Below are 27,134 nucleotides of genomic sequence, written 5' to 3'. Positions count from 1 at the left end.
CAAGTCTATGCGCGTATTCGGCAAAATAATTGGCACATCGCATTCTCCAGTGCAAAGTGTTATTTTGCTAATTACTTCAATACTGGTAAACTGGCAGCTAATCACCACCAACCCGGAAGGCGAAAAATATTGACTTCTCTACTTACTTCAACAGCCAATCGCCTAATAACCCAGCGAGGGTGTATCCAGAGCATTTATATCCACGAAAGTGAATACTACTAACAAAAACAAATGTAAACATAGAAACAGTTACGAAAGAAATATTTTTGTAATGTTTGCATGGTTTTTCCTCCTCCTGTTTTTTAATTTAATTTACCTTTCTGAATAAAATTTTAGTTTTACATTTTAATTAAATTCACCCACTACTATCGCATAAATTTGCAGTTTATTTTGCATTGCAAAAATGAGCTTCATTTAATTTCACTACCGGAATCTCTGTTTCTGTTGTCACTTTATCAATCAGCGTTGTGATTATGACAAATAAAAATTAAAAACTAAACTAAGTCAAACTCATTGGGAATGGCTGATTAAACCAAATTTGAATTGTTTAGCTCTCTGCTTGCATTCGGTCGTTGGACAACTTACAAAATACAACACAACAATCGGCGAATTTGTATAATTTTTATGTATCAAATATTCATAGGCACGCACAACCGTACGTACGCAGATGTGCACCACTGCTTGACGCGCTCGACATAATCGCGCAGACCTGACCTTCACAAGATCGTCACCTGCATATTTTCTGCGCGAATTTTGCACTGTTTTTGTTATAAATATTTTTAACAGAATTTTGTCGTTTTCGTTATGGTTATGATTTTTATAATTTTATTGGCAAATTCGGTCGTAAAATTTGTGTTGCATTTTGCACAAATTCATACTTTTGCATTTTTTAACGGAAACTTATTTCGTATAAATTCACTTGTAGTTTCGAAGGAATCAACAGAAAGCAGCTTCGTTGCAAACTGAAACAAAGTCAATTTCAATATTCAAGATGCGTACATTTGTGGTAAGGAATGCGGGATGTCATTTGGAGTTCCATCCAAAACTTACAAATAAAATTCTTTTTTATCACTGCAGGTGCTGTGCTCCCTCATCTCTGCTACCTACGCAGGCAGTCTGGGTTATAACTATGGTCCAGCGATCGATGGCGGTTTGGGCGGTCTGAGCGGCGGTCCCAGCTATGGCGGTATCGCTCCTTCTGGACCTAGCTATGGTGGTCTTGGTGCTGCTGGTCCCAGTTACGGAGGTGTTGGTGCTGCTGGACCAAGCTACGGTGGTCTTGGGGCTGCTGGTCCCAGTTATGGTGGCCCTGCTGCTGCTGGCCCCAGTTATGGTGGCCCTGCTGCTGCTGGTCCCAGTTATGGTGGCCCTGCTGCTGCTGGCCCCAGTTACAGCGGTCCAGTCGCCTCTGGTCCCAGCCACAGCGCCCCCGCTGAGGTCGACAAGGAATTCTTCTCGTACACTGCTCCCGAACATGAGTTCAATGATGTTGGTGACAGTGGTCCACTTGCTAACTCCCTCAAGAAGAACTTGCGTGTTGTCTTCATCAAGGGACCTGAAAACACTGGACTTGAGAACGCCGCTGTGCAATTGGCCAAATCGGTCGGCGAGGATCGTACCGCCATCTATGTGCTCAGCAAACAGGCTGATATCGGCGATTTGGCTAACAAATTGCAGTCGCTCAACCGCCAGAACAGCAACAAACCCGAAGTGCACTTCGTGAAGTACAAGACCCCGGCTGACGCGGAAAATGCTCAACGCGCTATCCAGTCGCAATACGATGGATTGAATGGTCCTTCTAGCAGCCAGAACGGTGGTGTTGCACCCGTGTTGGACTTCGCATCGAAGGGACCTGCATCAGCTGGACCAGCTGCTCCACAATACGGTGGCGCACCAGTTGGCGGTGTCGAAAACACTTACCTGCCCCCAAACAAACGCGTATAAGAATCTGAAATGTTTATTGTTTTCGCGAATTGATGAGATAAACAATTCCTGTTATTAGTTAATTTGTTACTCGTGTAAATATCTAAATTAAGTTTTAAAGTTCCTTTAACGATTCCAAATACAAATTTTTACATATAGAAAGACTTAAGAAGACCTTTTTATTTCAATCGTCGACCTTTGAATGGCATTGCATATTTTTGGCTGCACTAAATCAAAGTAAGCGGCGATGGAGAGAACAGCATCACTACGAATTCCAAGCTCAATGGCTACATATTTACAGAATGAACTGTTGCGGTAATAGGAAAACGCCGAATATATTTTGTTTTTGCTTAATATATTTTTTTATTCAATTGAGCAAATGCAGAACACTGTAAAAATGTCATTGGTTAGTTGGTTAGTTAAAGTGGTGATTCTTCCAGAATCCAACTAGCGCTTCCGCACCATTTTGTTGCCACATCCTCGTTACCAACTTGTTTAGCGGTTATTTGCGGCATGACTACATCCAGTCTGTGCGGTTTAAGAACCTTATTAGGTTGTTGACGTCTAAGCCAGACAGTTGTTCGAGATTCTCAAACAGCGGCCTGCCCAGGGTTTACATTCCGTCCTTCCATAGGGCAGGGCATTCACAGAGGAAATGGAAGATTGTTTCCTTTTTCTGCGGTTGTTTACAACTATGACAGTGAGTGTTGTGAGGGATGCCCATTTTGGCGGCTTGTTCTCCGATAGACCAGTTAGAGCAGTTATGACTGCCATTTGTCTCCAGGCGTCCCTTCGTTTCATGCTTATTAATGTCGACGATTGCTTGAGGTTTTAGGAGGGCCATAACATTCTGCTAATTTTGCATTTCGTCTGATCTCTCCATCTACAATCTACAATTCGGAGGTATTTTTAGGAAATTCTATTCTTGATTGCACCCAAAATGTTATTCATGGCAGATCCCACTCTTGCCAGTTCATCTGCGTTTGCGTTACCTTCAATGTTCCGGTGTCTCGAGACCCAGATTAAGGTAAATTTATGGTTTTTACTCAACGTGGTGAGGCTATTCCTACTTTGTTCCCCCACTTTAGAGGTTATAACAGCCGAACCCAGTGCCTGGATTGCAGCTTGGCTATCCGAAATAATAGCGATATTGCCGTTAAAAGAGAAATCAGCGATTAGTAGCCTACGAGTTTCCCCAATTGCAAGTGTTTCCGCCTTACGTGGGAGGCGTAACGACATTTACCATTGTTGAGGAAGAAATGATTATGTCCTAACTATCCATATAAGTTATAAAGCTCACCCTGGGGTTGGAATGAATCTACCGGACATTTAATTTCATAATAAATCTTCCAACCATCCGATGGTTCCATGAGTAGAATTCCACACAAGTCGGGAAAGTCCCTGCAGCTCAAGCTCACAACTTCCACGCTTCGCCCAAGTATCCTCTGGGTAGCTTCCGAACATCCGTTCGAGGGCGACCTAATGTGAGAAGGCGCAACAAGGGAGTCCTGGTAAAGCCACTCCGACATATTCGGTTTAAGGGCTTATTAGTATTGCAGTGTCTGTTCACCAATGTTAGGTGTGGTTGCAAACGGGCGTCGGTCTTGCAGCAAGCGGCTCGTCTAAGCTCTATAATCTGTGCTAGTCAAAGAGGGATGGTACATCCCATTAGCTCCTGCTTAGCGCTTATAACTATCGCACGGAAATTACCAACGAATACTAGTTTAGCAAACATCAATCAAAACGTTGTATGGATCGGAAACCTGGCTCACAAACAGTTGGACTGAAAACAAAATTCAAAATTGTGTGAACAAATGCTTGCGCAGATTTCACATTTCGCGGGCTACGTACATTCGACTTTCGATAACATTTTTTATTTTGTCTTTTACACTCGACTCGAAGATATGTTCACAGTTTTACCAATATACTCGAGCATGTTCGCTGTCACACGCTTCAAGCCCAAAACTTCCGAAACGATTATGTGAACCAACCGATATGAGGACATCCTCAGCAACTTCTCTCATTGTGGTTCGACGATCCTCCATAACAATTTTCTCTCACTTTCTCAACATTTTCATCGGTTGTTGATGAGCAACGTCATTCACATCTTCTCGACCTTCTGTGAAAAGCATATCACTTGTAAACATTTTTTTGACTTTCAACATGTGTTTCAAGTGTTTTTGAGCACTTAATTCCATTTTTTACACAAAATTTGATGCAACTTCTTTGATACAGTTTTTTCGATAGCAGAAAATCGCCGAACATGCAAAACGCTTCTCTTATTTATGCCTCTCACAAACAAACTAAACATTGCCAAAACCGTAAACATATCTTCGAGGCGACAGTACCAACATGAAAAAATAGCCCAAGAAATTTAAAAACGTCACCTTATTTTTTTAACACACCTCGTATACATAAGCTCTACTAAATTCATTCAAGAAATTATTCCTTTTATTACCTTTAAGTTAAAAGCGAGCGCATAAAATCAGTAGGCGTTAATTTCTGCCTTTCATAAGGATATTTAAATTCACTTCGTATTTTCGGTTACCAGAAAAAAATAATAGTTTTCATAGAGATGCCGTGGAAACTGTATACCATACGCGAGCGCACAGTGCAATTCTATAAAAAAATGAAAAGCTTGCCAAAATATGCACCGTTCATATTTTTACGTAAAAGCGAAGGAACTCCAAGATAAAGCATAACTTCTTCTTAAGGATATGAGCGGGAGGTGGCAGTAAAAGGAGTGATTATGACTAAACGGGGCCTATCTAACCTTGAGGGTAAGTTGAACAATACGAATTACATAAATCAAAGTGATATCGCTGCAGAAATAAATTGCCAACTTGGAATGAAAAGCATGAGCTCAGGTTTTCTTCTTGTTAATTGGCGCAATAACCGCTTACGCGATTTTGGTCGAGTTTAATAAAGCGCGGCAGTCGTTTCATTCCCATGCTAACCGGCGCCAGTCAAACACACTAACTGAAGCCAAATCCTTCTCCACCTGGTCTTTGCAACGCAGAGGAAGCCTTCCCCTTACTCTGCTACCACCAGCTGGTACCGCATCGAATACTTTCAAAGCCGGAGCGTTTATATCCATTCGGACGACATGACCCAGCCCATGTAGTCTATGGGTATTTATTTACTGCGCTACGTCTATGCCATCGTAAAGTTTATATAACTCATTGGTTCATCGCCTACGATCGGTCCGAAAATTGTCCGCAGCATCTTTCCCTCAAACACTCCAAGTGACGCCTCATCGGATATTGTCATCATCCACGCTTCTGCGCCCTACGTTAGGACGGGTATGATGAGAGCCTTGTAGAGTGTTAGTTTTGTCTGTCGATAGAGGACTTTTCTATTCAATCGCCTACTTAGTCCAAAGTAGCTGTTGTTGGCAAGAGAGATTCTTCGTTGAATTGCAAGGATGGAGGGCGAAGCATCCTAGAATATCTGGTTGTGCGCTGGGTTTGGTTTCAATTCTTTCATTTCGCGGTGGAACTATCCGCCTCGCCCGTTGTTTAGCTAGCTCATCCGCAGGTACTCAGGTGGGCCTAATATTAAGAATTTGGATACGAGGGAAAGAAAACATTTCAAGGCTAGTTTCAAGCGCACCATCATCGAGTCGATAACCCTAATCACTGCTTGGCTATCGGAATAAATGTTTACTTGCCTTACACTAATTACTCAAGTATGCAGCCAATCATTTGCTTCTTTGATTGCAATTACCTCCGCTTGAAATACTCTGCAGCTGTCCGGTAGCCTGAACTTAAGATTGATGGAGAGCTCCTCGCAGAAAACTCCTTGCTTAAACCTTCCATCCAATTTCAAGCCATCCGTGAACAGATTCTATATCTAAATGTTAGTAGAGAATGTTCAGATCAAGTGAAGATGTACACTGATCAATCACAAGGCGAGTGATGTCCAAGTTTCAGAGGATAGTTTAATGTCCATAAGTATGATCAAGCCTGTATTTCAATCTGATTGTGGTATCGACAGTTTTTCCCGCAATGTATACAGATACCACATTTAACATTATGTTATGCACGAGATTAGGATGGGTTCGAAGCGCACCACTGAACAGATACTTGGACTCACTCCAGCTTCTTCATCGATGCCCACCTCCCTAGCGAGTTCCATCATATAAGAACTCTATATAACAAAACCGGCTTTGTAGTAGTATGATAAACCCATAGTACAAGGCCCATCTCTTGTTTATTACGTGCCTGCCTAGTGAAAGGAGTTTATCTTTGCGAAATTTATGTGTTTTTGTGGGTAGGATGTTTTCCATCTCAAGAGAATTCACCGATTGAGCGCAAAACGCGGCCGAATTGACAACTGCGTCGGCGCAGTAATCGATGGTGATTGTTGCTACATACCACTGCCATCGTTAGGGTTCTTGTAAAGCATGAGCTGCTAATGAATTCTGGGAGGTAGTTAAAATGGAGCCTCTATGTGAAGTCATATCGTGGGAGACTAAGCGTCTTCTTTTCCTTAGGTGTTAGAAAATTACCGAAAGAGTAGGGATAGGGATAGGGATAGGGATAGAGATAGAGATAGGGATAGGGATAGGGATAGGGATAGGGATAGGGATAGGGATAGGGATAGGGATAGGGATAGGGATAGGGATAGGGATAGGGATAGGGATAGGGATAGGGATAGGGATAGGGATAGGGATAGGGATAGGGATAGGGATAGGGATAGGGATAGGGATAGGGATAGGGATAGGGATAGGGATAGGGATAGGGATAGGGATAGGGATAGGGATAGGGATAGGGATAGGGATAGGGATAGGGATAGGGATAGGGATAGGGATAGGGATAGGGATAGGGATAGGGATAGGGATAGGGATAGGGATAGGGATAGGGATAGGGATAGGGATAGGGATAGGGATAGGGATAGGGATAGGGATAGGGATAGGGATAGGGATAGGGATAGGGATAGGGATAGGGATAGGGATAGGGATAGGGATAGGGATAGGGATAGGGATAGGGATAGGGATAGGGATAGGGATAGGGATAGGGATAGGGATAGGGATAGGGATAGGGATAGGGATAGGGATAGGGATAGGGATAGGGATAGGGATAGGGATAGGGATAGGGATAGGGATAGGGATAGGGATAGGGATAGAGATAGGGATAGGGATGGGATAGGGATAGGGATAGATGAGGCGAAGGATAGGAATAGGGGTACAGATAGGGACAGGATTGGCTTAGAATTGGACTTTGGATATATAGAGGGATATAGCTAAGGATAGAAGGATAGGAATAGAGTTAAAGACAATAATAGGGACAGAAATGGGAATAGAAATAGAGATAGTGGTAAAGAAAGAAATAGAGAAAAAGATAGAGATGTAGATAGTGATAGGGATAGAAATGGGTATAAAACTAGAAAAAGAGTTCGAAGTAGAGATAGAGGTAGAGAGAGAAAGATAGAGATAGAATAGAGACAGAGACAGAAATAGAGATTGAGATGGAACAGAGACAGAGATAGAGATAGAGATAGAGGTAGACATAGAGATAGAGATTGTGTTTGAAACAATTCGAGAAATTGAAAGAAGAAAAAAAACAGAATAGCAATATCCAAGAGAGATCACTTTTTCGTCTTTTTAAACCTGCTTCGCCTTCGTTACTATTGGTTTCTATGTTACCACAAACGCAGCCGAGTCAAAGTGAAGTAGCCCAGCCATGTGGTGGCAGAAAAGGAGTCCTGATTTTCAAAGAGATTTATCAATAGTAAAACCAAACACGTATACTTCATCGACGTACTCTTACTTTCGCACTCCAATACCTAATTGACCTATGCAAGCTCTTTGACAGCATTTATATAACCATCCCAATTAAGAGCACTAATGCAGCCATTTCAAGTCATCAACCATTAAAATTCATTTTGTAACGTAACTAAAAAATTAATTACCTAATACAAAACCTTCTTTCACTTTTCTTTAAATTATCATTGGTTTTTGTTTCAACTTCATATATCGAATGAATTCACCCACGCATAAATTTGCAATTTATTTTGTATTGCAAAAATTAGCTCAACAGCTTCGACGTGTTTTTTTTTTTTTGTTTTTCGATGTCACCGTGTCAAGCGATGCTGAAGTGATAACAACAGAGATAATCAAATTCACTTTTGAAAACTAAACTAAGTCAAACTCATTGGGAATGGCTGATTAATACCAAATTTGAATTGTTTCGCTTTCTGCTTGCATTCGGTCGTTGAACAACTTACAATACAACACAACAATCGGCGAATTTGTATAATTTTTATGTATCAAATATTCATAGGCACGCACAAACGTACGTACGCAGATGTGCACCACTGCTTGACGCGCTCGACATAATCGCGCAGACCTGACCTTCACAAGATCGTCACCTGCATATTTTCTGCGCGAATTTTGCACTTTTTTTGTTATAAATATTTTTAACAGAATTTTGTCGTTTTCGTTATGGTTATGATTTTTATAATTTTATTGGCAAATTCGGTCGTAAAATTTGTGTTGCATTTTGCACAAATTCATACTTTTGCATTTTTTAACTGAAACTTATTTCGTATAAATTCACTTGTAGTTTCGAAGGAATCAACAGAAAGCAGCTGTGTTCCAAGCCGAAACAAAGTCAATTTCAATTTTCAAGATGCGTACATTTGTGGTAAGGAATGCGGGATGTCATTTGGAGTTCCATCCAAAACTTACAAATAAAATTCTTTTTTATCACTGCAGGTGCTGTGCTCCCTCATCTCTGCTACCTACGCAGGCAGTCTGGGTTATAACTATGGTCCAGCGATCGATGGCGGTCTGGGCGGTCTGAGTGGCGGTCCCAGCTATGGCGGTATCGCTCCCTCTGGGCCTAGCTATGGTGGTCTTGGTGCTGCTGGCCCCAGTTACGGAGGTGTTGGTGCTGCTGGACCAAGCTACGGTGGTCTTGGTGCTGCAGGTCCCAGTTTTGGTGGTGTTGGTGCTGCTGGTCCCAGTTATGGTGGCCCTGCTGCTGCTGGCCCCAGTTACAGCGGTCCAGTCGCCTCTGGTCCCAGCCACAGCGCCCCCGCTGAAGTCAACAAGGAATTCTTCTCGTACACTGCTCCCGAACATGAATTCAATGATGTTGGTGACAGTGGTCCACTTGCTAACTCGCTGAAGAAGAACTTGCGTGTTGTCTTCATCAAGGGACCTGAAAACACTGGACTTGAGAACGCCGCTGTGCAATTGGCCAAATCGGTCGGCGAGGATCGTACCGCCATCTATGTGCTCAGCAAACAGGCTGATATCGGCGATTTGGCTAACAAATTGCAGTCTCTCAACCATCAGCACACAAACAAACCCGAAGTGCACTTCGTGAAATACAAGACCCCAGCTGATGCGGAAAATGCTCAACGCGCTATCCAGTCGCAATACGATGGATTGAATGGTCCTTCTAGCAGCCAGAACGGTGGTATTGCACCCGTGTTGGACTTCGCATCGAAGGGACCTGCATCAGCTGGACCAGCTGCCCAACAATACGGTGGCGCACCAGTTGGTGGTGTCGAAAACACTTACCTGCCACCCAACAAACGCGTGTAAGAATCTGATATGTTTACTTGTTTGGTTAATGAGATGATTTTTTCTGTCATTAGTTAATTGTTACTTATGTAAATATTTTAATTAAGTTTTAAAGTTCCTTAAAAAACCCAAATAAAAATTGTTGTAAAATTTAAGAAATGTAAATAAACGTTTAAGTTTACCAACCTTGAAATTGATAATTCAGATAAATGTGAACTTATTTGGACTTGTTAGCAACACGGAGCTATGTCAGCAACCGGTTTCATTTTAAAATGCATTGAGATAACGGGGGAAAATCTCGAGTAGCTAATTATTTCAAAATGTTGGGCGAGCCATTGTGTAAATTTTAAACCATGTTACCACTTCAAAGTCATAAATTTTTAATTAGTTTTCAAGGAAATGGACACCGGACATCAACATGAAAGTTCAGCGTATCGAGAATGATTTCGGTTAAGGAAGTGTAAAAAATATGTACAGGGCAATCAGAAGCCAAACAAAACCATATCAGCCTCGAAAAAATTTACGCAAAAATAAGGAAGGAAAGAAATAAAAAAAAAAATACTGAACAGATGGCCAGAATACTTTAGTTATATTCACTGAATATAGAAAATGCAACAGACTTCGGTACACACTATATAAATGAACGCAGAGAACTTCATAGAAGCACCGGATCGTAACGAAGTGATGGTGTCAGAATTTCTATTAAAGGTTAAAAAAGTAATAAAAGCAGCGGAATTGACCAAATAAATGCAGAGCGTTTAAAATACGGTGATGAAACGCTCAATAATATGATAACAGAATTGGTTTTTCGGTTCTCTCATCTTATATATATAGGTATATATAATTGGCGCGTACACCCTTTTTGGGTGTTTGCCGAGCTCCTCCTCCTATTTGTGGTGTGCGTCTTGATATTGTTCCACAAATGGAGGGGCCTACAGTTTCAAGCCGACTCCGAACGGCAGATATTTTTTTTATGAGGAGATTTTTCATGGCAGAAATACACTCGGAGGTTTGCCGTTGCCTGCCGAGGGGCGACCGCAATTAGAAAAAACTCTTTCACCGAGATTCGAACCAACGTTCTCTCTCTGTATTCCGAATGGTAGTCACGCACCAACCCATTCGACCACGGCGGCCGCTTATCTTCCGTCCTTTAAAATCATGCCCATGTCTTTCAAACGTTTGGAAATGGTTTTTTGGGTCACTCACAACTGCTCTGCCATCATTTCTTGCGCTTGACCATCATCTTCATCCAACAATGACTGCAATTCGGCGTCCTCAAACTTTTTCGATGGCCGGCCACGGTCCTCGTTCTCCACGCTAAAGTCACCACTTCGGAATTTTTCAAACCACCTGAAGCACTGTGCTCTACTTAGAGCATGTCCACCATAAGCTTCTATAAGCATTTGATGAGCTTGAGAAACGCTTTTCTTCAATTGATAACAGAAAATCAACGATGTCCGCAAATCGTAATTCTTGACTACCACACGAAATTCGACATTTTTAAGAGCGACAAAAATGCATTATTGTATGAAGCGCAACAAACAATGAACTGAATATTGTTGACAGATGACAGACGAAAAAAACAAGACATTTGGGAAGATTTAAAAATACTCCTAGCGACATCTATGAACTAATAGCAGAAAGTCTTATTTCATAGGTATCTACCTGGTATGAAATACAGCTCGTGCAAGAATTTAAACCAAATTACCATCGTTAGAGTCGCATATTCGCTGATTGGGCTCGTTTAGATTTATTATTCGGATTTACTAGCCTATACTTAAATCAAATTCAAAAAATAAATACCATACAATTATTTACCAAATTATAAAAAAAAAAATCCATTCCGTTTTACGTATGCACGCTTGACCCAACACCCAGAAACAAAGAAAAAACATGTTTTTTTTTTAATTTCCACAGTGGCCTTAACCGTAAAGTATTTTCATTCACATTTTTATTACCTAAGTAGAATACCAAACAAATTATCAAGAAATAACACCCTTAAAGTAACTTAATACTATATTCGTACAAACTAACAACAACACTAAACAAACAAAAAACAAAAACAATAATACTCATAATGTATATGACACCGAAAAAAAATCAGTCGTCTGCTGAACAACAATTCATCAAATCAGCGCCTCCGCATCAAACCAATTTATTTAGGAAGTTAATTCGTTCCGGTTTTATAATGAAAATAAACTGATTTATGGTATAAGCCTTGTCCAATTGATCGCGCATTTGATAGAGCGCTCGTACGTTTGCCGGATTCCTCGCATCTACAAACAGATATGTAAAAATACAAGTAAATTAATTGCAGCAAAAAGATATCACTCCAGCCTCTTTAACAAACCTTTGTCCAACGGCGTTGGTATGATGTAGGCGTTCTTTTGCGATTTCACAATGAAAACATCGGTGCTATTGAGATTATTTGGCAGGTCCAAGGCATTTGGATTGGAGAGCGGCGCAAGGCCGGGCGTTTCCAATGGTGCTTCGATGTTCGCCTCCAGCAACGTTGATGCCAAAATGCGCGCCGCCTCCAATGTGATATTTTGACTGGGCGTCAATAGCGAGGCTGTGGGCTCTTCGATCATGAGCAACGGTGCATTGGCGAGTGGCAGATCAATTAAATGTTTTGGTATATCTGCATATTGTTGTTGTTGTTGTTGTTGTTGTTGCTGCCATTCCAGTTCTTGAGATTGTGATGCTGCAGCTGATGTCAGTTGGCCCCCCAAGGACTTCGGATGAAGTGTGGGCAACGACCCTTGATTGGTTCGTTGTGGCGCGGAGTATGGGAAAGGCGCTAAGCCAGATGCAGGCGCAGCGTACGACGTATAGAGTTTTGTGTGCGATTGTTGCGCGTTGCTTAAGTTTTTGCTAGTGAAATGCATTAAGGGATGAGACACTTTGTTGACCTGCTGTGACTGGTATGTGGATTGGCGCACAGTATTGGATATGTAATAATTGGGCTTCTCAGCTGAAGGGGGTAAAGTAAAATGTTTATATTTCATAATTATGTTCAATGATGATAATGAGAAATTAAGAAGTGCAAAAGAAGTAAAAAGCGACAAACGATCGTACATCTTCATTTTGGCCAGTTGTAACTATTTTTCTGTTTTTTTTGTTTGAATGTTGCTTATTTCTTTATAAAATTATAGTCAATACAAAAGTTTACAACCTCCATTTTCAAGCTAATATAAAATACAAGGTGGCGCAAAAGTAACCTTGCGATGTTTTTTGGCTGTAATTAAAAAACAAAAAGAAAAATTTTGATTTTTCTTGTGGATTATTTTTATTTGGACTTTTAATTTTTTTTACATCAAGTGGAGAATATGATGTCATGTAAATGGCCGCCGCTACAGTTGATTGCCATTTGAGCCCTTTTCATGGCATTTTCCACCACTTTGCCCAAAACTTCCGGCGATAGGTCCTCACATTCTTGACGGATATTGTCTTTAAGAGCTGCAAGCGTCTGAGGCTTGTTGACATAAACCCGCGACTTCAAAAAGCCCCACAAAAATGAGGTCTGGAGCGGTCAAATCAGGCGATCTTGCTGAGTAGTGCAAATCGCCAAAACGGGAGATTAGGCACCCGGGAAATGCATCCTTCAGCATGTCGGTTGTGGCACGTGCAGTGTGTGCCGTTGCACCGTCCTGTTGGAACCACATGTTTTCCAATCCCAATTCATCAAGTTGCGGCAAAAAGAACTCGTTGATCATTGATCTGAAGCGCTCACCATTCACAGTAACCGTTTGGCCCGCGACGTCTTCGAAGAAAAAAGGTCCGATGACTCCTCCAGCGAAAACAGCACACCATACAGTGACTTTGAGCGGGTGTAATGACTCTTCGTGGGTTACACGCAGATTTTCAGTGCTCCAGAAACGTAAATTTTGCTTATCTACGTACCCGCTCATGATTATTTTTGATGAAAAATCATCTTCCTCTTGGTGGTGATTAAGGATGGCTTGAGCGTATGTTAGACGCGATTGGCGGTCAGCAGCTAACAGCTGATGCACCGTCTGGACTTTGTACGGAAACATCTTCAAATCTTGTACCAAAATTCGCTGTAAAGACCGTCGACTGATACCCATTTGCGTGGCACGTCGTCTGGTCGATGTCGACAGCGCTTCCATGACATCCTCGGCTACAGCAGCAATATTCTCTGTAGAACGGCTACTCCGGCGTCTGCCACGCCTGGCAGCATCTCGTGTTGTGCCAATCTCTTCGAGGCGAGCGGCTAAACGTCGCAGTGTTTCACCAGTAGGCGTTGGACGGCGAGGAAATCTGCGACGAAATTCACGTTGTGCCAAAGTCACCGACCGATTATTGGTCAAATAAATAGTCAGCAATATTCCGCGTTCTGGAGCAGTGTAGCGTACCATTCTTTAACGTGTATTTCGCATGTGTTTACTACACAAATGTCAAAACAGAACTGACATTAGGGGTCAATCGCAAAATGTATAGCATTTTCTGATAGGAGGATTACTTTAACGCCACCTCTTATAAATACTATTGCATTGTTCGGAAAGTAATTTCGTTTTTCCCCACAGAGGAGTTAAATGTATTTTTCACAGCTAACTTCACACTTAAGCCGCATTGTCATTATATGTTTTGACTGCTGATATAGCAAGGCTTGTGTGTGAATAAGTTCAATTGATTTTACGCAGTAGTTTTTGGTCGGTGGCCTTTTAAATATGGAAGCAATGAAGCAATAAGCAACATTTTCGTAAAATTTTTCTATAGAAAAGGTAAAAATGCAGTTCAAGCCAGAAAGAAGCTAACCGATGTGTATGGAGAAGCTGTGTTGAGAATACGCCAGTGCCAGAACTGGCTTATAAACTTTCGATCTTGCTATTTTGATGTCGAAGATGCACCACGTGCTGGAAGGCCGGTTGAAGCTGATAAAGACACGATGACGGCATTACTTGATACAAACCGGCGAATAACAACTCAATAATGCAAAAATACAAATACAAAAATAAGTGATTCATTCAAGATCGAAAGATTCATTCAAGTCGCAATTTGTTGTGCACGATTGCATAGAAAGGCATCTAAAGTGACTTAAAACTCAAGAGCGAGCATTGGGGTTAACTTTCGACAGAAGGAATTGGCTTGAAATTGCCCCTGTGAGCGTACAGTCCTGAAAAATTATAACAAATCATTTCCTGGTGTAACAATTCGACACAACATCAAAAAATTCAAATGAAAGTAGTAAATAACGGAAAAGTAGTTAAAAGTCGTAATATTTATAGATAAAAAAGAGAAAGAATAATACAAATCATAAAAGAAATATATTGAAAAATAGATACAAAATAAAAAAATGCCATTGTATTTCGCTCTTTTCTCACAAAATGAAGCGATATTGTTGGCCAATTTTTTTTTTGTTTTTGCCTTTGAAAGTCAGCTTGGCACAAGGGACTGATGCGCGTTAATTATAAATATTAGCCCTTTTTGTGTTTAGTGTAACTGTGTTATATATCTTGTGGCAGAGTTCATCTCTGACATAGTTGGTTTCAAGAGGCCTAGAGACCATAATGGCATACATATTGTTGGATATTGGATTCCGCCAAAATCATATGAATTTCTAGAAGATTTGACAAAATCATTGTATCATTAATGTTCATGGTATCTAAATGCAACTTCTCCACACACTTTGTGAAGTCAAAGATTTAATAATTTGCCTATCAGAAAACATTATAATTTCGGATTCCTTATAACAAATTCTTGAATCAATCCTCTCCGCGCTATAGCGCTGCATTCAAGGAGAAGATGCATTGAAGTCTTCTGGAACTGGTCACATAAATGACAAAAATCTGTAGATCAAATTCCGATGGTCGCATAAACAACATGAGCCTGTAGACCAAATCCCGATCATGTACAGGTCACTACGCAGTCTGCAGTGGCTTGTGAGAATGCCCGTGAGCATTGGGTCTTTTCAACCTCTTTTGGTTATGCCCTCCCAATAAGGATTTCGCTGGCGTTGCCCCTTAGTTTGGTACCAGCAAACCTCACTTAGCCCTGCTTCTTCACTCCTAAGCTTCTCCTTGATAGTGTGTTGTCCCAAAGCAAGAAAGGGTTCGGGCCCTATTAATGGCGAGGCCGCAGCCTATCTTGCCAATTCAAACGCTATTTCGTTCCTGATTATACCGCTGTGTCCTGGGACCCAAATTAGCCGGATTGTTCGTTCCTAATAGATTCAGCTTGTCGATACACTCAAGGACCAGTCGGGGTTTAATATCGGGACGGCATATACCTGTATGGTTCCAATTAATGTTCTGCAAATAACTCAGTAGGACAAATTATCCCAGCGCAAGCACCCTTATAAGCGATACTAGTAAAAATATATATATTCTGGGCTATTGGGTATAGATAGATGGATATACACACATACATACATCGTACCTATATTTAAAAAAATCCACCACATTTTCGTAAACAAACTGCTGGTTACAGTACGGCCGTGAAAGGGTTAAGTTTTAACTATTGAATGGTTCCATGTCAGGTGATCCAAGTAAAATGGCTTTGAATTCTTCTAAAAAATTGGTTTATTTGTAGGCTCAAGTATATTAAGAAGTAAGTTGAAAAAAAATTTAAATTAGGTTTAGTAATTTAATCTAGTAATAATCCAAGGCTTTTTCAATTAAAAAAATAATTGTTTTGTTTCTACTTCTCAGGACAAAATATTAAAATAAAAAATTTTGGTAAAAAACTTTTTAAATAATTATTTGCTTAAAAAAAAAATATTTTTATTAAAAAAAAATTTAATTTTTTATTAAAGAAAAATTTATTTAAATTTATTAATTTAACTTTTTAAAATTATATTATTATGTTATTAATTTAATTTTTTATTAAACAAACAAATTTATTAAAAAAAATTAATTAATTTATATTTTTTGGAAAAAAATCCTTTCTTTTTATTGAAATTTTTTTTGTGTTTTTGCAAAACACTCTATTCATATTGTTTTCTTACTTTTTTTCTTTAATAGCTGGGACATGCAGCCGCCATAGCCGAATGGATTGGTGCGTGACTACCATTCGGAATTCACAGAGACAACGTATGTAGGTTCGAATCTCGGTGAAACACCAAAATTAAGGAAAACATTTTTCTAATAGCGGTCGCCCCTCGGCAGGCAATGGCAAACCTCCGAGTGTATTTCTGCCATGAAAAAGCTCCTCATAAAAATATCTGCCGTTCGGAGTCGGCTTGAAACTGTAGGTCCCTCCATTTGTGGATCAACATCAAGACGCACCCCACAAATAGGTGGAGGAGCTCGGCCAAACACCTAATTATGTATATGTATATATTAGGCCGGGTCGATTTATGGGGAGGCAAAAAATCGCCCATTGCTCTGTGAAAATCATATTTTAGGGATCAAAATAAGAAACTTTGCCGAAGGAACCATATCTCTAAAACGAATTCTGATGTCCCCAATTTGGGTCGAACTTTTTAGTTTCTTTTCTATAACTCACTAAAATAAATTTTTTCATTTACATATGTTCTGACTAAATAAATTTCTTAAGAGAAAAAATAGATATTATTATAAATAAATAGTAAATATTATTATAAATAAATAAAACTAAAGAAAAAATATAGCCATTTAGCTGATTTTTTCATGTAAAGGCCAAAAATGGTGATATTTTGAAATTGGGGGATATCAGAATTCGTTTTAGAGGTATGGTTCCTTCGGCAAAGTTTCTTATTTTGATCCCTAGAATGCGATTTTCAGAGAGCAATGAGCGATTTTTAAATCGACCCGCTCTAGTATATATACATATGCTTGAAAACATTTTTTTTTTGTGATAAGTCAGATTAAAAAGAAATTATTTTTTGGAAAAATTTGGAAGACATATTTTTTAAATCCGTCCTTTCCTAAAGATTTTTTCTAATTTTCTTCCGAAAAAAAATTTTTATCTAATTTTAATCAAAATTTTTTTCAAAATTTTTTTTTTGTTAGAAAAAATTTTTTTAAAATCTATCTATCCTAAAGATTTTTTCCAATTTTTTTCCGAAGAAAAACTTTTACCAAATTTTTATCTTGTTATCATTTTTATCAAAATGTTTTTTGAAATTTTTTTTTCTAAATCCGTTTTGCAAATTTTTTTTAGGATAACACAGGCTAGGAAAAAAATGTTTTTTTGGAAAAATTGAAAAGATTTTTTTTTAAATCTGTCCATCCTAAAGATTTTTTCCAATTTTTTTCCGAAAAAAAATTTTTATCAAATTTTTATCTTGTTATCATTTTTATCAAAATGTTTTTTGAAAATTTTTTTTTTTTAAATCCGTTTTGCAAATTTTTTATAGGATAAGACAGGCTAGGAAAAAAATGGTTTTTTGGAAAAATTTAAAAGAATTTTTTTTAAAATCTGTCTTTTTCCAATTTTTTTCCGAAAAAAAATGTTATTCAAATTTTTATCATGTCATCATTTTTATCAACATTTTTTTTGAAATTTTTTTTTTCTAAATCCGTTTTGCAAATTTTTTATAGACAGACTATCAAAATTTTTTTCAAAAGTTTTTTTTTCTAAATCTGTCTATCCTAAAGATTTTTTCCAATTTTTTTCGAAAAAGTTGTTGAAAAAAATGTTGATAAAAATTTGATAACATTTTTTTTTTCTAAATCTGTCTTATCCCTAATTGTTTTGCAAATTTTTTTTAGGATAAGACAGATAGAAAAAAATTTTTTTTTTTGGAAAAATTTGGAAGACATTGTTTTCTAAATCCGTCTCATCCTAAAATCGTTTTGCAAATTGTTTCCACACGAAATTTTTTTAATCTGCATTATCCCAAAACCAAATAAAAAAAATATAAAATGTCAAAAAGAACCGAAGATATTTCTTTTCTCCATACAAACAATTTACAAAGCTGAATAAATCACAAAAAATTATTTAAGAATTACTCAGTTTATTCTTAAGCTTGAGTAAAGCTTACGAATAATCCAATTTTCAGAAAAATTTAAGACCATGTCCCAAATACTTGGACCACTTTACATGGAATCGCTCTGTTGTTTATGTGGAAAATAGTAAAAATACAACAGAGATTCAATGGATTCAGAATTAACATTTGAGTCCATTGCCTTTTAAGCAGAGTGCCTGCCCTTCGTGAGTTTTAGCAGAGGAATTCGAACTTTTCTACTCTTTACATTCTCTGCCACCAATACATTACTAATGGACTTTCCTACAAGGTATGATGCACATGCAAATCACATTTGTGGCTAAAAGTTCTAATTTTTGTATTCAAAATCTCCCAACTTGCTTACCATAGTTTTCAGTTGTATGAGGTGGCAAATATTCGGTATTTCTTTGCTGCGTCTTGCCTGCATGGTTTATACGTAACGAAGAGAGAGTGGCGCCTTTAGTAATCCATAAATGTTGGCAACAAAGGCACACAACTAACAGAACTTTCACAAAGGTGGCCTGAAAAGACAAGCCAATTTTATTTTGTTAGTAACTAACTGCAACTTTTTTTGTAATTATTTCATACCATGACGAACGTTCGCTTCAGATATTTTACAAGCAATCAATTTTTGCAATTATTTTTATAAGGAAATTATTTTTATTTTTTTTTAACTCTTTTTCGCACTTGACAGCCTTTTAAATTTTAGCAAATTTAGTTTAGAAAAATGCGCACACGACCGAACTAAGAATTACACTAAGCAAAAATCGAGCAACTGCAAAGGTTTATAAATCAAATGGTCTTGATGCTGCACAACTTGTCAGTGGGACTGTGCGCACTTACAGATCGACAGTTGAGAAAAATGATCTTCATCTGTCAGTTACACAGGCCTACCTTGTATGGTGCCACTTGACTGGAGGTGAAACAGCAGACGCAATTGCGCTACAGAAACAAGAACGCCGCCGTGTGAACGTTTGTATTGACGAACCCGTTACTTGTAGGTACCAAAGTAAATAAAGCAGTTGTGCTGAACTACTCAAAGATCATTAAAAATAATAAAATAAATAATCAAACGAACGCAAATAGATGAAGCATGGCAACGGAGCAGAAGCAAAATTAACAAAAAGAAATTGAAGTAAAAACGAGTAAGGGAGGCTAAATTCGATTCGGACCGCACTTTGGTAAAATTTAATTTGCGCTGGCTGTTAATTTTTGGAATCAAGCGAACCCCTAGACAACGAGAGTTATAGCTTGTAACATCAGAGGGACTGACAGAAATTTGTATTTAACATATAAAACGTGGGCGCGGTAGAAATCCAATATCAATAGCACAAGTATATATGCCCAAGCTAAAAGAGGAGGGGAGTGGCGTGTGCCAAACTGGGGCGAGTTTATTTGAGTCATTATTGAAATACTCCTATCCTGCCAAAGGCAGGCGTGGCACCTCCACTGTTTAATAAACCTTACTTGCGTTCCATCATTTTTACCAAATCTGACTAATCTTACATCATTTTCAACATATGGAATATTTAATAACGGATCCAGCAACCATCCCAGCACTAAATGAAAATATCGTTCGCGAAGTTAATGGCATACCGACACCACTTCTCCAGCGAGTGGCGCGAAGTACAGAAGCCAGATTACAAGAGTGTATGCGACATAGCGATTAGGAACAGTTCGAGGAAATATTTTTAAAAGAACGACAGTACTTGGCGACGTAGTCTCTCTGTCATTGTAAATTTAACACCGAATTTGCGCTTCTTTACATTGCAGCTGTAGCAGACATCGCAAGGTACAATGCCCTTCTTGTCTTATATTTGTCTTGTCCATCATATTTCTCGAATGGCAGTGATGTCAACCTTTACTCTCACGAGGACATCAACCAGCCGGGCAGAGGCACTTTCCCCATTAAGGGACCGGACATTCCATGTGCATATCCTCAAATCGTAGCCCTTAGTTCGTTTGCAGGGGTCGATATCAGAATAAGCATCCGAGGCTTTGTTGTCGTTTTCATTAGGGAAGGATTCTTACGTGGCGTGTCCTAAATCCAGCGCACAACCAGATATTCTGCAATGCCTCGCCTTCTCACAATTGCTCGCTCTCAAACGGATGTTCTGGAGCTACCTAAAGGGTACTTGGGCAAAGCCCGGAAGTTGCGAGCTGATTGCACCGTATGCGGAAAAACCGTCCTGGCCGCTTCCAAGTGAATAGCAACACCCACAGACAAGTAATGGAGCGTGAAAAGGTCAAAATAAAGATTTTCATTCCTCAAAATCATTTTTCATCAAAATTATTTGTATCATTTAGTAGATAGATATGTAGATAGATAGATTTTCTAAGAGGTTTGCACTTCGACCTCATCCAGAGCCAGTTAACTTATTAAACTCAGGAGAGAGCTGGGTTGGAATTACGCTGAATCAAATATTGAGCCTTTCTTCTGGCTGCGGTTGGCCAATATATCTCAACTTTTACCGCGTTACATTCAAGGAGAAGGCGCATTGGAGTCTCCTGGAATTGGTCGTGGAAACGACAAGAACTAGTGGACCACATCCCAATCGTGTGCAGATGACTACGCAGTCAATTGTGGCTTGCGAGATTATCCATGAGCGTTCTCAGTTTATTCTGGCGGATAGTTATGAGTCTTTTAAACCTCTTTTGGCTGTACCCGATAAGAATTTCGCCTGGCGTAGTGCCATAGTTTGGTGCAAGCAAACCTCCCTTAGCCCGGTCTCTTCACTCCTAAGCTTCTCCTTGATGGTGTGTTGTCCCAAAGCAAGAAAGGGCACGGGTCTTATTAAAGGCGAGGCCACAGCCTGTCTCGCCAATGCGTCCACAATTTCGTTCCCAATTATACCCCCGTGTTCTGTGATCCAAATTAGCCGGATGCGATTGTGCGTTCCTAGTAGAGGACTTAATCTCACAGGATGGTAGAACCTTGAGTGCTACCTGACTGTCGCTCAGAATGGCAATTCGCTCATACCGGAAACTTCTGTCCAAGCTTATCTCTCCACATAGACAGATGGCATACAACTCCGCTTGGAAGATACTTGGAAAACCACCCATTGGCTCGGAACGCTTGGTTCTGGGGTAATATATTCCAGCGTCTATATTTCCTGTGGTCTTCAAGACATTTGTGTACCAGTCAGCATAGGCTCCTGGAGTTTCTTTTCAAATGCCGGTCTACTTCAGTTTAACTTATCGTCCAGTTCAATTCTGAACTTCTTTTCGAGTTTGATGACTTTAGTGATGTCATACCTGTATAGCTGGGTGAGTGAGAGCTGCAGCCTCAGTAGTTCCATATTTTTAGATGACATCACGTTTCCTCTCCCGCAGATTTCCCTGGTCATATTCAACAGGGAACCTTTGGCTGATTGCTGAATAACTATATGAAGCAGTGTCAGGTCAAGCATTGCAGTTGTAGGGCAGGCCCGCATCGCCCCCTTGAAGCATCGCATGCCAAGCGCTGAAGCTCAGTTAGCGCTGCCTGTATTGTCGAGAGAGCGGCTTTCGGTGCTCAAGCGACCGCTCCATATGTCACCATTGGCTTTTTCATCATGATGTACATCCATCTCAGGATTCTTGGGCCACAGCCAAAGGATTTTCCTGCTAGACGTTTACGGATCATGGAAGCCTTTGTTATTTTTGTTAGTAAAAAAGTTATTCAAAAACGAAATTAGAAATTGGACAATCGACTTCCCAAGCGGTTTTGTTTAGTTAGCAGACCAGAACAAAAACAGAAAAGTAGACTGGAAAGAAAAAAAAAGGATTCACACCGAAATTTTACCAAAATATTGAAAAAGACAAAAAAATTAAAAAACGATTTTAGAAACACCGATCTTTTTTGATCATCTCTAGTACCAAGTTTCATTAAAATATATAATATACATTTTTGCTCGACTCATCGTGCACACGGACGACTCTATATCCGGACGGATAAGGCTTTAGCCGATTTATCGGCGCCTCTCATCAGTCTGAGCAGTTTGTCTATTTCTATTTCGATTCCTTTCTGTTGTTACATACAACCGTTATGCGCACAAAATTGTATTGTAATACCCCTGGGCACAAGTGCGCTCTGGGGTATAAAAAAAACGATTTAAAGTGGAATTATTATGGCCCTGGGATCCATTCATGCCGCCGATCAGCTGGCGCACCAGCTACATAGTTAGCCAAGCGTGAACCAAACAATGGCGAATGAAGCATTTACATTCGCGCCAGTTACGCATTTATCAACAGCACAAAACAAAAGCATCCGAACTTGCCAAAAACAAGACAAATTGCACGGTGTGCGGACGTTCATTGATCTCCGCCGTGAAGCGCAGCGCACAATAATCGAGACAATTATAGTTGTTAACACCTATGCACATCCATCTGCACATCTGCACCACTGACAAGTAATTGCAACAGTTTCCCATTTACTTAGTCAGATGTTCCGCAGCGCACACAATGGCCTAGTGCTGTGTGTGGTGGTGGGCAGTTGTGTAGTGCGCACGCGCAAGTGCCCATTGACAATATCTAATAAATTTTTAACCGTACACTCGACGCTAAGTTTCGAGTACGCCACAGTTCAATTGTTTTGCTGATGATGTTAAAAATTTACATACTACAAGTAGATGTGTATGTGCGTGTATGTGTGTGTGTGTGCGCCCAACCAGTGGCAACAGCAGCTCGTTGTTAGTGGCTTGTTGGCATTTGACTCGACTGAAGAGGAGTAATTACTTTCGAAAGAAGTGTAATTGATTTGTTGGTCAAATAGCAGGGCAAATGGGGCACGCATACCAACAGATTTACTCGCACATAGGCGATGTGCGATGAAGTGGAGTAACTGCAAAAAAGGTGGGCATTAAAACCAATAGAAATAAAGTTTCAGCAATGGAGAGCACCTTTCTAATAAAAATTCATTAAAGAATACGATTGAAGAATTTCAGTTTTATGATTTTAGAATAAAGTAATAAGAAATTAAAGAAATATCAATTTTATAACTTTAAAGTAAATTTAAATTCTTAATAAAGGGTGATTAAGTTTCAAGGGCCGGTGTTGATTTTGAATAAAATACAATTTTTTTACGAAATTATTGTCATTTCTCTTTACTATGATAATATTGGTATAGCTCAATTACGTATGAAACAAAATATCGGTCAAATGGCCACCGTGGCCTCGGCAGCACACCTCCATTCGATGGTCCAAATTTTCGATGACGCTGAGGCATAATTGAGGTTCTATGCCGTTCATGTGCCGAATTATCTCATGCTTTAGCTTTTGAATTGTTGCTGGCTTATCGACGTACACCTTTTCTCTCAAATAACTCCAAAAAAAGAAGTCCGACGGTGTCAATTCACATGATCTTGGCGGCCATTTGACATCGCCGCTACGTGAGATTATTCGGCCATCAAATTTTTCGCGCAAAAGAGCCATTGTTTCGTTAGCTGTGTGACAAGTGGCACCGTTCTGTTGAAACCACATATCGTCCACATCCATATCTTCCAATTCGGACCATAAAAAGTTCGTTTTCATCTCACGATAGCGAACACTATTCACAGTAACTGCCTTGCCTGACCGGCCTCATTTTGGAAAAAATACGGCCCAATGATGCCGCCGGCCCATAAACCGCACCAAACAGTCACTCTTTGTGGGTACATTGGTTTTTCGGTAATCACTCTTGGATTATCATTCGCCCAAATGCGGCAATTCTGCTTATTGACGAATCCAATGAGGTGAAAATGTGCCTCATCACTGAAGATGATTTTCTTCGAAAAAATCACGAAGTGCGCGATATGCATTTTGATTTGAAAGCCCGTTTTAATAATAACCCTGAATAACTTTAACGCGGTGCTTGATTATGTATCTTTCCATGGTTCAAATTGAATTAGTCTGAAATTGAAAAATGTCAAATGAAATGCAGAAGGTTAAGGTGTGGTTCACATCCAACATCGGCCCTTGAAATTTAACCACCCTTTATAATTAGGTCTAAAAGTGCGAAAAGCCAATCACTGCAGCCCTAAATACCGACAGTTGTTTAAAAATTTGCTTAAAAGAGGTCAAAGCCAAAGGCGAATAGCCAGCATAGTTGGTTGCTCTAAAAAAATGGTTTAAAACGCAATGAAGTATAGACAAAAAACAAGTGGCACTGCAGCCAGATCGAACGGGTCAATGCAATCAAAAATGGCAGCGAGTGGTGGCGCCTTGCAAATTCTGTGAAAAAAGTTTCGTCCAGGGCACATAATTCTCCTACCCCGTCTAATTTTTAGAACCATTTTCAATCACTTTTATACCGCCAGAACAATGGGCTTTCTATTCCCTATACCCTTTTCCTTTCCCTTTTGAATGAGAAGGAAATGTTACTTGGACTTAAGGAAGCAAAAAAAAAATAAGGCTCCTGGCCTGGATCGGATTAGCTATGAATTTCATAAATTTGCCCAGTAGGTTTCTTGTCTGAGATACTAAAAATTTTCAATTCGTTCTACTTAAGGGGTTAGAGATAGTCAGAACGTTAAAAAATTTGAATTTTTTTTTTTGCATTTGAGTCAAACTACGTCAAGTGGGCCCCGAATTTTCCACCAAATTCCCTATTTTAAAATCAAACGCATTTTTGGATAGAGAATTTGTCACATAATAATTGCTGTAAATAGTTTTTTTTTATTTCGCTTTTTGTTTATGTTATTAACAATTGAATTTTTTTGCATGATATTCTTGTAAAATCAATATCTCAGCAACTACAATTGATAATTTGATGAAATTTATTTCGGTTACCGAAAAATGTTTACTCTATCGATTTAACACTCATAGACTGTATATTTGTTGAAACAATAATTTTTAATAATAATTTTTTATAAACAATCACAATTATTTTTGCTTTCTTCACGCTCTAAATGGACAATATTACAGTCAGATTAAGCGCACAATGCTCACCTTTAATAATCTGTAAAAAAAACTTTGTTCATCCAATCCGTTCGGAAGATATCGAATTTTTTGTCAAACTGTGTAAAGTTTTGATGCGCAGTATAGTCTGGAGCAAAGCGCCGCGCCTCGCAGTTGGCCTTGCATTGTCCCATGGGATCATACGCTAAAACGTATAGCACTTAAAAAAGACATAAAAACGGATTAAAGATTCAAAATTAGGCGTTTCATTACTAGAATTTTTATTACATACATCCATATCTACATGAAAACATACAAAATTTAATTAGTAATAATACTCTCGAAACAAGATGTGCTCTCGGAGAAGATTTTACTTCGAATCTTTTTGTTACGTGCCTCGATCAGTTTAGGGGGGAAGTACCTTTAGACGTTTCAAAAAATCGATTTTTTTTTTATTGTCTTAACCGATAGGTATATGCTCTAAGAATATTATTGCAAAATTTCAAAAGCCGATCTTGAAAATTATGGAAGATATGCCACTTGAAAGTGGCGCGCGCCGAGCCGACCGAGCGCGCCTGGCGTCAAGGATCCCCGTTGCGCGCGTAATCCGGAATACCGTGTTGTTTTATTTTCCAAGAATTTACACTAAACTTACATTCTTAAAATACTCTTCTCCCTTCCCTTTCTTCTTCACGCATCTTTTTCGTCAGTTTCTCGGGCTAGTTTCAGTGTTGCCTCGACTCTTGGCGAGTAAAGATGTATCCCAAAGGCAAAAAAGACTCCGCGACGCGTAGTTCGATTTCGAGAAAACGTAAATTTTATGGAAATCGATTTACGAAAAACGTTAAGGACGATCCGAATGCAAGTTCTGCTCGAAAAAAAATTACAAGTTCAAGTGCAGAATCTGTGATTGTGAATGTGCTTCACACGTACAGAATAATCGAATTTTCGACAGTTTTTGGCGCGCTCTCGGACATTCTTATCTGCGCAAATTGTAAAAAAGAAGTGAAATTCGCGGAATGTGGACAAAGATGTTTGGGTTTTAAGATTGTTGTTTCATGTTCATGTGGTCGGAGAGAAATAAATTCGGGGCCAACTCTAAATACGCGCTATGAAATCAATAGGAGAATTGGCCTCGTTTTTCGACTACTGGGCATAGGTCGACAAGGAATCAACATTTTTTGTGGCCTGATGGATTTTTGCAAGGGGTTATCGAATACCACGTACAATAGAGTGGTGCAACACATTCACAATGCAGCACAAGCGGCTTTCGAGAGAACCACGAAGGAAGCAGTCCAGCAGGAGAGAAAGAAGAATGTTGAAAACGGAATCCACGAAACTCATTTGAAAGTGTCTGGCGATGGTTCCTAGAAGAAGCGGGGTTTCACGTCTCTCTATGGCGTAACAACGCTCATTGGGCATTATACCGGGAAAGTTGTCGATATGGTGGTAAGAAGCTCCTATTGCCAAGCTTGTACTGCGTGGGCTCCGAAGAAAGGCACAGAAGAATATGAAGACTGGTATGAACAACACGAAGAATTATGTACGAAAAATCACGAAGGTTCAGCAGGAAAGATGGAGGTTGATGCCATCATTGACATGTTCGAAAGGTCGGAAGAAATGCACGGGTAAAGTATTTAAATTATATCGGCGACGGAGACTCCAAGACTTTCGCGAGTGTGTGGGCCATGTCCAAAAAAGAATGGGCACGCGACTGCGAAATATTAAAAAGACGAACAAACTCGGTGGCAAGGGGCGGTTGACAGATGGTGTAATCAAAAAATTAACAATTTATTACGGCCTGGCAATAAGGAGAAATGCAAATTCTGTGGAGAACATGAGAAAGGCTATAATGTCGACACTGGATCACTATTGTTCGACAGACAAAAAGCCCAGACATGGAAACTGCCCCGCAGGCGAAGACACCTGGTG

General features: G+C 39.5%; 3 protein-coding genes across 3 annotated transcripts; 2 read left to right on the top strand and 1 right to left on the bottom strand.

Moving 5' to 3' along the window:
- Positions 1 to 935: 935 nt before the first annotated feature.
- Positions 936 to 1,986, top strand: LOC128855782 (RNA-binding protein 12-like). Its single transcript, XM_054090959.1, has 2 exons — positions 936 to 1,006; positions 1,078 to 1,986. Exons 1-2 carry the CDS (start codon positions 992 to 994, stop codon positions 1,942 to 1,944), a joined length of 882 nt encoding a protein of 293 aa, XP_053946934.1. The 5' UTR covers positions 936 to 991; the 3' UTR covers positions 1,945 to 1,986.
- Positions 1,987 to 8,510: 6,524 nt separating this feature from the next.
- On the top strand, positions 8,511 to 9,577 carry LOC128855781 (mucin-19-like). Its single transcript, XM_054090958.1, has 2 exons — positions 8,511 to 8,570; positions 8,642 to 9,577. The coding sequence occupies exons 1-2, from the start codon at positions 8,556 to 8,558 to the stop codon at positions 9,476 to 9,478; spliced, it is 852 nt and encodes a 283-aa protein (XP_053946933.1). The 5' UTR covers positions 8,511 to 8,555; the 3' UTR covers positions 9,479 to 9,577.
- Positions 9,578 to 11,411: 1,834 nt separating this feature from the next.
- On the bottom strand, positions 11,412 to 26,179 carry LOC128855620 (uncharacterized). The gene is made up of 5 exons (XM_054090671.1): positions 26,136 to 26,179; positions 23,064 to 23,169; positions 18,712 to 18,868; positions 11,808 to 12,431; positions 11,412 to 11,733 (listed from the first exon to the last, which is right to left on the bottom strand). The coding sequence occupies exons 1-5, from the start codon at positions 26,177 to 26,179 to the stop codon at positions 11,603 to 11,605; spliced, it is 1,062 nt and encodes a 353-aa protein (XP_053946646.1). The 3' UTR covers positions 11,412 to 11,602.
- Between the last annotated feature and the right edge of the window lie 955 nt (positions 26,180 to 27,134).

Source organism: Anastrepha ludens, chromosome 2 (assembly GCF_028408465.1).
Source record: "Anastrepha ludens isolate Willacy chromosome 2, idAnaLude1.1, whole genome shotgun sequence".
Classification (NCBI taxonomy): Eukaryota; Metazoa; Arthropoda; class Insecta; order Diptera; family Tephritidae; genus Anastrepha; species Anastrepha ludens.
Note: the sequence above shows the minus strand (reverse complement) of the source record. Positions and strands in the feature narration are given on the sequence as shown.